Source organism: Myotis brandtii, unplaced genomic scaffold (genome assembly GCF_000412655.1).
Source record: "Myotis brandtii unplaced genomic scaffold, ASM41265v1 scaffold422, whole genome shotgun sequence".
NCBI lineage: Eukaryota > Metazoa > Chordata > Mammalia > Chiroptera > Vespertilionidae > Myotis > Myotis brandtii.
In genome coordinates, this window is record NW_005366171.1 from 3,016,376 (window position 1) to 3,028,871 (window position 12,496).

Here is a 12,496-nt window from a genome sequence, read left to right on the forward strand (position 1 = left end):
TTGGGGCACAGACTAGGCACACACACCCTCTAGGGAGCAGGGTTAGGGCACAGGGGAACAAAGCTGAAGATAGGAGAGTTGGGGACAGAGATAAAAACGGGCTGTGACCCAACCACAGGACAGGAGAGGCAAGAACAGAAACAGGGCAGGTGAAGGATGGAGACAGGGCTAGGCCTGCACAGGGACCAAGAGGGATGGGGGCAGTACACAAGGTGGGTGGTTGCGGGGCAGAGAGCGACACAGTAAACAGAGCCGGGCTGGTAAAGGGGGTGAGCAGGCGGTGCAGGCTCACATAATCTGGGGACACTCAATTGCCCCAAAGGGGCCCACAGGAAATCTGGGGGTGGGGATCTCCTATCAGAACCCACATTTTTACCCTAACCTGTGCGTGCTCTCCAACAGCAAGCAAACGCAGCACAATTTCGTTAAGTTAGGACTGGCAAGACTCCCTTCTTATTGAAAAATTAGGACATAAAAATAGTCAGCTGAAATGTCACCCAACAAAACCAACAACCTTGGAAAGTTAAAGTCAAGTGCCCCCCTCCCGGCACCCTGTACCTTTAAGGAGGAGAAGTTTCCCTCTGCTTCCCAGCTGAAGAGCAGGTTATTCTTGGATATAGCACGACTTACCTAAAACTGAGTTATTCCCCGTTCCTCCTCTGGCCAGCCTCTCTTCACTCTGGGGAGCTTTTACCATTTAAGGTCAATGTTACATCTGGCTCCGGAGCTCGGAGCTGAGAAGCCTCTGGCTGCGGAGCCTCAGCCGCCCGCCTCTTCCGAGGGGCTGGGACTTAGAGCCCAGAGCTCCTCCGGGAGCCCCCTGTGGCCCCCTCTGGCCTGGCTCAGGGGGCTAAGGGCAGAGGAAGCTAACCAGACTGGCCCAGGGCTCAGGGCAGGCTGGGCCTGCCAGGCAGCAACTGGCCCTGGGCCCCTCCCATGGGCACCCACACAGCACATGGCAAAACCCCTGTGCATGTCATGCCGCTGGGCACCGTCCTGGCCAGCTGGGGACCAAGGGAGCGCTGCAGATCTGCCTCCCAGCCTGAACTCCTCAGCAAGCATGGGAGCCGAGACAGGACCCTGGCCTCAAGCCAGGAGAAACTGGGAACATTTCCTGTCCCGGGGACTTGCGGGTGGGGGCCGCTCCCACCTTAAACACTTGGGATTATCAGAGAGAAGGGCCTGGGAGATTCAGCTAATCTGAGACCTGGCATCAGCCCCAGGGGCTTCGATCGCTGCACCCCTGTTCCACAGCCTTGTCATCTTAACATTGTGCAGCCTCAGTCTCCTCACCTCTAAAGTGGGAATAATAGTGATTGCACCTATCTCATAGGGTTGTAGGAGAATTAAATTAAATAATATTGGAAGGTTTAGCACAGTGCCAGCATCTCACAGGTGTCCATCAGCACAAGTTTGTTTCCTGCTCCTTCCCAGACACCGGTAAGGAAGGGCTGCCTCTCTCCTGGAAGTCCACACCCTGTCCTTACTCTTTCCTCACCACCCTTGGGTGCAGTGCCCACTCAGCCAAGATCATGGAGCCCAGGCTCCAGCCTTCTTCTGAGGTTAGAGGCAGCTCAAACCAGTTGGCGACCATTGTCTGAGCCAGTGGTCGCCAACCTTTCGGACCTCACGGACCACCGGTTGGCGACCGCTGGCTCAGACAATCCCTGGGTAGAGTTGCTAGATAAATTACAGGACACCCACTTAAATATGAATTTCAGATAACAACCCATAACTTTTTAGTATAAGTGTGTCCCAAATATTGCATGGGACATACTTATACTAAAAAAATGTTTTTTAATCTAAAATTCTAATTTAACTGCACAGCCTGTATTTTCATTTGCAAAATCTGGCAACTCTAGCCCTGGGCCATCACATGTCACCCAGAATGTATTCATAGTCATGCTAAGAGCTCGATTGGTGCTTCAAGGCCTGTGGCCTCAAGCCCTCCTGGTGATGGCTCCTGCCATGGGTCAGTCCACCCCAGTCATGATGGGCTTTCTCTACCAACCCTGGCCCACTGTGCCTCCACCCCAGCCTGTCCACAGGCATGTAATCCTGGACTCTCTCTCCTCCCTATGAGAGAAATTCCTGATGGGAATGCCATGCATGCTGTCTGTGATACCTGTAAATAATAGTATTTTTGCAGATGGGACCAAAGGAGACTGTCCTGGGCACTAATCATGCTTTTTCTCAGGTGTCTACACTGACCATATACTGAGTGTAGGCCCCCACTGGCAAAGCACACCGTGGTAACTACTAATATTGCAGGTAGAGGTCTAGAAGGAAATTACCAAACTCTTCAGATTGTTTCTCCAACTTCACTGTGCGTTAGAATCCCCAAGTGTGAAGCTGCTTGGATCCCTCTCCCAAAAATGCTAATTCCATGGATCTAAAGTGGGACCCAGGAATCTGCATTTTAATTCAGGCCCCGGGTGATGCTTATGCTATTGATCCAAGGGCTCTACTTGGCAAGTGATGCTCCAAAGACTGATCTTTGAATCCAGCAGGAGTTACCACAGAGAAAACTAGAAACAGCTCAAAATGGAACAATGGCTTTGTTTGAATGTGAGGGAGGGTGCATGCGTGTGTGTGTGTGTGTGTGTGTGTGTGTGTGTGTGTGTGTTTACAAACTGTATATTGAGCACCTGTTTTTGCCAACCACTATATTAGATGCTCTAAGTATCCTATGAAATAGAATTATTATATGTCTCCATTGCAAATAAAACTGAGCACTGGCCTGGTGGCTCAGTTGGTTGGAGCATCGTCCTATACACCAAAATGTTGCGGGTTTGGTTCCTGGTCAAAACACATACCTGGGCTGTGGGTTAAGTCCCCTGTCAGGCTTGTACAAGAGGCAACCAACTGATGTTTCTCTCTCTCTCTCTCTCTCTCTCTATCTCTCTCTCTCTCTCACAACCCCCCTCTTTTTTAAAAAAAAAATCAATAAAAACATATGCTCAGGTGAGGGTGAAAATAAATAAATATATAGACATAGACATAGACATAGACATAGACATAGACATAGACATAGATATAGATATATAGGCATATCTATATCTAAGCAACCATCCTACCGTTTGACCATTCGCCCAGTAGCTATGATGTGCAATGACCACCAGGGGCCAGACGCTCCGACCAGTAGAGGAGGGAGCCCGATTCCTCTGGAAACTGGCCGTGGGTTAGGTTGCTGCTGGGGCACTGTTGTCCCTGAATCTGCTTCAACTGCACCCCGGACCCAGAGAGGTCCCTTGGCCTGGCCTGCAGGGATCATGGCCGAAACCGGCTCTCTGACATCCCCCGAGGGTCCTGGATTGCAAGCGGGCGCAGGCCAGACCGAGGGACCCACCGGTGCATGAATCCAGTGCACCGGGCCTCTAGTAAATAAATAAAACTGAAAGTTAAAGAAGTGAAACAACTCGCCTGATGTTCCACAGCCCATAAGTGTAAACTTGAACTGTTTGGCCCCAAAGCTCTTTCCCCTGTACCACACATCCTTCCATTCAGCCAGGGTTTCTACAAACTAGGGTTCACGGATAGCCTTCAGGGGTCTCTGGGCCAACTAAAACTATCTTCAAAACACTGTGTGATTTGTGTTTTTTCTTGTGTATAGACCCATAGCTTTCACCAGACTCACAAATAGGTCACCAAATAACTTTTAAAATCACTCCATTAACACAAGCATTTCATGAAACACATCATTGGCGGGAGTGTGGAATGGAACAAGCTCTATAGAAAGCAATTTAACATCATCAAGATTGCAAGGCTGATATCCTTTGACCCAGTTCCACTTCTAAGAATTTATTCTACAAACACACTCCCACACTTGGGAGATGACAAATGAACAAGATTATTCATTGCAGCTTTATCATAAAAGCCAAAACATTGGAAACAACATAAATGTCCACCAATTGGGAGCCATAAAAGATGATGGGGCATAACCATAACAAAGGCTAAGGAAGCTCTTTGTGTACTGATATGAAAACCCTCCAAGCTATATGGTTAAGTGGAAAAAGTAAGATAACCCAATAGTATATAAATATACACAGAAATATATTTACACATACACACTCAAAAGTGCATATATGTATGTGCACACAGTTTCACTAAAATTAACACAAGAAACAAATAACATCAACACTAGTTGCCCATGGGGAGGAAATCTAGTGGAGGAAAAGAGTATACAGTGTCTATTTATACATCTAAAGTTTTGAATAATAAGAATAAATCATGTGTTTAAGTTCAAAGATAAATAATGAAACAGAACACTGTTGTGGACAGGGATTTCATTAATTCATCTTTCAGCACTGCTTCCTCCAAATGTCACAGAGGGTTGGTGTGAGCCTGACTAAAGGTTACTTGTTTTTTGTACTTTTTATTTTGGAATAATTACAGGCACATGGGAAGTTGTAAAAATAGTCCCATGTACCCTTCACCCAGCTTCTCCCCAGCGGTGACATCTTATATGGCTGTTGTACAGTATCAAAACCTGGAAGTTAGCATTGGTCCATTACTGTTAACTAGGCTACAGATCTTATTCTAAAATTATTTTTAAAATCTAGCTCCCTCACTGCTCATTCATCCAGTTAGAATGTTTACTGAGCCCCTGTAGTGGGCCAGACATCGTGTTGGAGACTTAGAAATGAAACAACTAATGTTTCATAGCCAGTAAATGTGAACTTAGGTTGTTTGGCCCTAAAGCTCTTTTCCCTTATGTGGTGGAGACACCTCAGACACATCCCTGCCCTCATGGGGTGTAGATTAGTGAAGGCGGCCCCTTTGTTCAGTGGAAATCGCGTCACAGAGGTCCGGAATCCAGCAGTGCACAGGGGGTTCTGACCACAGCTCTAAAAAAAGGAACTGTGTCCCTTGCTGTCCTGGTCATGGAGCTTCCCAGCTTGCCTGAAGCTGACTTCTAGTCCTTAAAAGAGCATGAGCAATTACTTGAGCTATATTTATCCCCATCCCTGGAGCCACACAGGGATTTGGCCTCACTCTACCCAAATCATCAGCTCATCACTCAGGCCCATCAGAGACAATCATGTGTCCTCAGCATAAAAGCAGTGGGTTGGTGGAGCCACCACAGGCCATTTGACTCAAGGCCAGAGGAGAAATGTGCAAGTCCCAGGCCAAAAGCACATCCTGGGACCAAGAGAAGCCAAGCCAGGAGACGTAGCATCCTGCAAAGGAGCACTCTCAGCTCAGGGCTGATGCTGAGATGACTGCTCCCTGCCCGATTTATGCTTAAGGGCTCTGCGGTGCCCCTTTAGTAGGCCCTGAAGACAAATCAGGGGCCAAATCAGCAGAAATTGCATCCAGGTGACAATAACAGGTGTCATTTACTGAACATGGTGCCAAACACTGTGTCCGCCACCTTATATATAAGATCTAGTTCAGTTCTCCTCAAATTCATGTGATGTAGGGTTCTCACCCCATTTCTTAGATGAGGAATCTGAGAGTTGGAGAAGTCAAGAAGCTGACCATTGTCTCAGTTTGTAAACCCACATCTTTCTGATTCTGGAGTCCTTGGAAATCAGGTTCAAGACAGCAGACTGGGAGCCTAAGTGTCTCCTTTCCCTCCCAGGATCCCATTAAAATGATAACAAAGGGCTCCTTCAGAACGAAGGAACCCTTAGCCACAAAGAGACCTGGAGGAGGCAGACATGAGTGAACACATTTCTGGAACAGGCAAGAGGATAGAGGCATGATGCCTAATGGAGCCAGGAGGAGGAGGCCCCAGCCTAGCCCTAGACAACCCACAGAGAAGGGGGCTCTGGTGCCCCAGAGAGGCCCTTCACTTGAAAAGCCAGGTGTGACAGGGACAGAAATGAGAGATGGAGCAAACATAGAGGGTCCAATTGAAAGTCTATGGACAGAAGGGGCTGAAAAGAAACTAGCTCAAATAGTTTTTGTATGCAGCACTTGGACTAAATGCCTTTAGGCTAAAGGAATAAACAAACTATAAATGAATATTGAGTAGATTTTTTTATAGACATAGGGATTAGCAATTCTGAGTGCTCCTGAAACACCCCATAGAAATGTGGCCCTCAAGATAGGAAAACATGTCAAGGATGGCCAGGTTGAGCAACTGGGCTTATAATGAAGTCATTTATGGAGGTAAAAGTGAGCTGAGGAGACAGGATAATAGGCTCAAGAATTCCACTTTGGACATGTTAAGTTCTAGATGACTATGAAACATCCCAATGGAGGTTGACACATGGGCAGTTGGAGCTCTGCAGAGAAGTGGTAACAGCTGTAATGAGAGTAGGCAGGAACTTGTGACCAAACTGCATGTGGGGAGTGGACATGAGAGATTGGGTGATTCCAAACTTTTGATCCCTGGACAAGTACAGAGAATGTGAATGCCTTAGGAAGCCAGGAGCAGCAATCCATTGGTAAAGGAAGATATGAGTTCAGTTTGAGATGCTATTGGGATACCCAGAAGATGGTTAGAAATACAGGATTGTAAGGATTGTTGTTTGAGTGAGGTCCAGACTGGTGGAATAGATTTTAGAAAGATGGGTCTCTAGAAGAGCTTTAAATTACAAGTGAAGATGGTGAACAAGCTATTGGACCTTTGAGAGAGCTGTTTAAATAGACGGATGGGATCAAAAGCCAATTTGCAGAGGTTAGTTATGGGGTTTGGTCAGGTAGGTCTTGGATGTGGTGGCAGTGAAGCTCAATTTTTCATTACTCGGCAACCATGTGCTATTATCCAACCATGAGTGTGTGGGAAGAGGGTAGAAGGATGCAGGGAAGGATGGGCTGTGATACCAGGGTGACCTTGGAAGTCCCATAAGGAGATGGAGGTCAGAGGAGGATTTCAGAGAAAGCAGTGCTGCTCTTGGAGAAGCCTGATGAGTTTCCCCCCTCTTCTGGGCTCCCCTGAACTCCGTGCTTACATGTCCCTGGTCTGCCATGGGAAGATGGGGTGGGTTGGGAAGGCTAGAAAAGCTGTAGAAGCTCAGGGGAAAGAGAGTCCTCTGGAACCTGGTCTGGTTGGGTAGGGCTTCATGGGAGAGATAGGAACTTCAGCTTGGCTTTGAGTGCAGAGTAAAACAGGGAAAGTCAAGGGAGGAAGGAGGAATTCCAGGTTGGGCTGACAACGGATGAGCAGAACCTAATGGCCAGCGGGATGGGGAAATTGTAGGATGCGTTTAGTTGCAAAGAACAGAAACCCACTCTGCTGGCTCAAGTGTAAAGGAGCTGTGTCAATGATAAATGACCCCACAGAACCCAAGGACAGGAAAGAAGCAGAGCTGGCAGGACCTGAAGCCCCTACTATGTGTATCTGTCCTAATGTCTGTATCCTTCTGTCTCCCAAAGGCCTCTCTCCTCTCTGTGCATCTGCTTTTTCCTCCTCCTCCTCTTCTCTCTACTCGTGCTTTTTCTGGACACTCATCTTGTTATGTCTCACATGGCCTCTCTGTTCCAGCTCTCTTCTCTCCTCAATCACCTGACAACTATATTGTTTCAGATTTTCAAAAGCATCTGTCCTAGCTTGTCTGTTTAAATCAGGTCTCCTAAGTCACTGGCGACCTTAGGTGCACTATCTCTCTCTGATGTAATAGTCCTAGCTGAAGCCATGAGATAAATATGGTGGCCAGCAACCTCAGATGCTGGTATCATCCAACCAGAAGTCTCTTTATTCAGGGAATTCTGACTTCCTATGGCCAGAATACTAGATCTCTTTAAATTCAACCTACAGTTGTGATGGTTCTTGTAACAACCATGTCATTTACTTGGCTCATAGAAAACCCATGGTCCACTGAGACACCCAGATCTTTATCACAGGAATTGAGCTATTCCTACCTTGCCTCCCTAAACTATCCTGAGTAACACTGTTGTCTCAGCCTGTTCTTCAAACACATGATTTCTGTGTTGGTGCCATGAAACAACAGATTGTTTATCTCACCAAAGGAAGAGTCAAACCTTTCTCAGATTCTCCCTTCTGGCTTCACATAGTTTTTCTTTTGGATGAAAAAGGAAAAGAGATGCGAAGCAGAAAAGGATTTTTGAGGTTTTCAAGTTGACATTCCACCATTAAATTAATGCTAACAAAAGCTCGATTTCACTAATCCTGAGAGGAACTTGATCTCCAGATGCACTGGACTTGCTGGTTCAATGCCTGCACCACGAGGCCTCTTCTACAGCTTGGAGTTGGGTGTTTTGGGTTGGGTTGTTTTTGGGGGTTTTTTTGGTGTTTTTTTTTTCTTAAAAGACTTTGAAGTTTCAAAGAGCATATATCACTTTTTAAAAGCAAACCCAAAAAAGTGTTATAAGCAACTTTGTTCAAGTGAAGGCTAACTGAATTAAATAGAACAGTCCCCTTTCATAATGATAAAAGAAGAAGAAAGCAGAAGGGAGAGAAAAGGAGGGCGGGAGAAGGGAAGGTGGGGGATGCATTTGTTCCTCCTCATCTCCCTGATGTGTAGCACTGGGCTGCTCCAGGGCTTAGTTCTCAGACCTAGATTCTTTCTATCCTCACTCACTCCCAAGAGGATCTGATCTGAGCTCATGATTTTAAGTATCATCTATACTCTAAAGACTCTCAAATGTTTATGTCCAGTCTGGGCCTCTCCCCCAAACTCCAAAGTCATATATCCAACTGCCTACCCAACCCCTCCTCTTTAGTGTTTCATAGACAACTCCAACTTCCCCAATACCTACTCTTCCCTCAGTCCTCTCTGTCTCAATAAATGACAAGTCCATCCTTTAAGCTGCCCAAGCATAAAACATGAGTTATTCATGATTCCCCTTTTGCTCCCCACATACCCCATAGGGAATCCATCCAAAAATTCTGTTGCTCTATCTTCAAAATATGACCAGAATTGGACTGTTTCTTATTACTTTTAGCACTCCTACCCTGGTCTAGGCTACCATAATTTCTTGCCTTGTTATCCATGCAATCGCCTCCTAACTTCTCTCCTGCCCCCACAAAGAAGGTAGAGTGATTATTTTTCATACATTATATCATATCTTACTTACTTTGCACTAGGTACCATACACAGCAATTTGTATACATCACTCATTCTCAGAACATATTTTCAAAAAATGTTTGGTCTGCATTTTCCAGCTAAGAGAATGAAACTTAGAGACATGAAATACCTTATATAAGAGCATGCAGCTTCTCTATGGAAGAGCTGGACCTGAACACCCCAAAATGCACGCTCTTTCTTTCAACTCAGTTGCTGAAGAAGAATTGTATTTTTTCCCCACAGGACATCTCTTTCTTAAAGCTGCCTGATCAAGCCAATGCAATCTAAAGTCAAGTTCATAAAGAGAGGTCTTAACAAAATTAGGTAAGTAAGGATGAAGGGGAAAAAGCAGGAAGGACACTGCTGTAGGTCAGTCTTCTTGACAGGAGTTGACCTGCCTAATTTATTTCGTCCAATCAATAACTTCATCCAACTCACAGTTTGGTATGTCGGAAAGAGGTTTTTCAACCAGGTGTCCTGGGGCCACATGAGGATAACACCAACCATATTTTCTCTCCTTTACCTCCTTGGGATTCTGGGCCTTGTATCATCATTTATTTATTTTTCACATCATTCTGGGTGCAATGTTCCACAGCCTCAGTAACTCTTTTAATTCAACAATGACAAAAAGTGCACAAATATTTGAGCACATCCTCCAAACATGGAGAAATGTCTACGCTTCAGAATTCACAAATGCCCCATTCAATCCATTTGTTTTTGTAACCTTGAACTTTCACATTTAAAATAAACCATCTACTAGACAAAAGAATTCACTTTGGATCTGGGCCTTCCTTTGTGATCTTCCTTTCTTCATCTGGATCAAAAGCAAAAGACATCTTAAAGCATCAAGGCCTGTTTGGGATTCTCCAAAAGCTAGTTTTGAGGGAGTGCTAGGGAACTTCCTTGTCTTTCCTGGGTGAGAACAATGCCCTTTTTTCCTGAATGGTAAAAGCATTCTGGGAATGGAAAACTGCAAGGCATAACCCTGGGGGTGGTGCACATGAGTGATGGGTTCCCCAAGAACAGCAAGGGCCTAAGCAAAGAGGGTACCCCTTGAGGTGCATGGCTTTAGCAGCCACCTTGGCTCTGCGTGTAAGCTGTCATCCCATGGCCCATGGGAACCCATTTGTGCTTTAAATGTGGTGTAGGAGTTGGGATAGGGATTCTAGTGAGCTAAATATGTGATGTGAACCAGAAAGTCTTTAAGAAAAGATGCTAATAAATAAGACAGTTCCAACTACAAGAAGTGAAGAAGTAAAGCTCACCAAAGTGCAGAACCAGACTTAATACCAGCTTGCAACCAAGCCTCTAAACACCAGAGAGCGCAGAGGAAAACAGGATAGGATCTCAGGAGCTATAGTCAAAAGGACTTACCAGGAAGGAAGAGGATGCAGATCTGTAGTTCAGTAGAGGAGAGCAGGAGGGGAGGGTTTTACTCTTCCAGAAGTCTGAAAACCCACCAGAGTCCTTAGGGAACATGGCATATGCTGCAGAGAATTGCCTCTGGCCAGAGCAGGGACCCAAAGACACAGCTTACTCTCCATAGCTTAATATTCATTTACTTATTGATTCAATAACCATGCATCTTTTCTGCTTCCTCCTAACTAGCTTACATGAAATGGAAGTTTTGGAATCCCCCAAATACCTATAACTTCTCTCAAAAAATAGTCCATCTTAAAAAATAGTCTATGCAATTACTTTGCAAATGATTGCTAGTATGTTTTAAACAGAGAAACAAAATGAGAACACTAATTCCTCAAAACATGAGAATGATTTGTTCCAGGAAGGAGATAGTGTGTCCTTGGTGCAGAAGTGGAGAGGAAAACTTTAAGACAGAAATGTTCAATGCTGGCTGGTGCCCTCTCTGGCTGGCAGCTGCAGGAATAGACTGAGGCTGGAGGAGGAGCTAGCACAGCCATCCACAGTACTGAGCTGGGAGACAGAGCCACAGGAGTGTTGAAGGGGCATCCTTCCCATACAGGTGTCCATCTTCTGCCATGAAGCCTCATGCTTCAGTGGCCGCTCACCACCTCCCATCACCAGGGATGGTTCCTGGTTAATTTAAGCCAATCACAGATCCCATTCTCCTTTCTAGCTATGGGCTTAGGCACGTGACCAAACCTGGACAAGGAGATGGGAAGGCAACTTCTGCTGAAGGGGTTCTGGGAAAGGTCTCCTCCCTACAAAGGAAGAGATATAGGAAGAGACCATCCCTTCTTGTTCTGCACATTGTGTGGTCTGGCTATGATGCCTGAACTGCAGCAGCCTTTTTGCTACAGGTCTGAGGCCAAGCCTGAAATAGAACTAGGAGGCAGAGCGAGGACCCTGAAGGTTGGAGCCAAACTGTCTCTGGGCTTCTAATTTTGTGAGGTAATGATTATCTTTATTGTTTAGGACACTTTGAATTGGGTTCCTATTAAATTGCATCAAAAACATTCTAATTACTAGAGGGAACTTCTTAAAACCCCCAACTCTGTGTGTGACAAAATGTGAAATCAGACAGAAAATTTTTTACTATAACAAGAGCTGCCACTAGAAATCCTTCTAGGGAGAGAACTGCTTTATTAAAAAAAAAACCCAAAAACCCTGAGAATTGTTGGGGTAGAAAGCAGAGCTTTAAAGATCTGAGTGTTAGCTGGAAAAGAGGTATCAGATGGGGGACTGCTCTGCACAGTGAAGGAGAAAGGAAACTTGTGGATACTCTGGAGGAAAATGTGACAGAAATAGGAAGGCTTTGGGGTGCATGATGTGACCCCTCTTCCTCTGCTAGGTTCACAAATACTCACTGTGAATGTCTCTCATGCACACCAGTGAAGGCTGAATTGTGCATTCAGGTTGACATTCGAATCGGGATGGCTCACACAGTTGCTACAGCCTAGAAGCAGAAGCACCAGGAGAAATTGCAGTGGGGAGTGTTCTGGACTTGCCCAGACTTTGGAATTTGGGGTTGAGAGCATTCTTTTCCAGAGATCAAATACTAAGAAGGCCTCAGATGACAGCTAGGTTACAAGGAGCAGCTTGTCACCCTGTTTGAGAAATAGGCCAAAGGCTTAATCAAGCCTCTCTATATTGCAGATCATCAGTAGAGGTGCAAAAATCCCAGATAGTGTGAAGGAAACAAAAGTAAACAACTCAATCCCATGTCCAGCATTTGAAGAATAAAATATCCCTGAGAGGTAGAGTAGCTGAAGCTAGCAAATAGATGTAGTGCCATTTCTGAAGAACCATCCATGAATAACCTAGTAAGTATGGGAGAGTGTGTTGTAGGAATTAAATAAGTAATGGATATAAATTACCTAGTGTATAATAGGTGCCTAATAAAAGCTCTTTTCTCCACTCAACCTCCTTCCTCTCTTCCCTCATTCAAAATAATATGGTGTGGTGTATACAAACTAGATTGGCACTCACCTTCATTCCATCTACCTTGCAGTGGACTGTCTAGTACTGCAAAGGCTGGAAAGCTAAAAACTACATTTTCCAGACTCCCATGCAATCAGGGATCCAGAGATGAGGAAGGA

At 45.4% G+C, this 12,496-nt stretch overlaps 1 protein-coding gene and 1 long non-coding RNA gene across 7 annotated transcripts in view; one reads left to right on the plus strand and one right to left on the minus strand.

Moving 5' to 3' along the window:
- Positions 1-1,084, minus strand: part of MRVI1 (murine retrovirus integration site 1 homolog) — a 112,392-nt gene extending 111,308 nt beyond the window's left edge. For 3 of the 6 annotated variants that reach the window (XM_005873969.2, XM_014545876.1, XM_014545875.1), the window contains exon 1: positions 631-1,027. In XM_005873969.2, coding sequence (XP_005874031.2) covers positions 631-697 — 67 coding nt within the window. In that variant the 5' untranslated portion in view covers positions 698-1,027. Of the gene's footprint in view, positions 1-558 lie in introns of all 6 variants that reach the window. The other 3 variants (XM_005873968.2, XM_014545874.1, XM_014545877.1) reach the window with 3 other exon arrangements.
- Positions 1-9,297, plus strand: part of LOC102247175 — a 155,686-nt gene extending 146,389 nt beyond the window's left edge. The window contains exon 4 of the long non-coding RNA XR_314030.2: positions 9,222-9,297. This is a non-coding gene — a long non-coding RNA (uncharacterized LOC102247175). The remainder of the gene's footprint in view (positions 1-9,221) is intronic.
- The last annotated feature ends 3,199 nt before the right edge of the window (positions 9,298-12,496 follow it).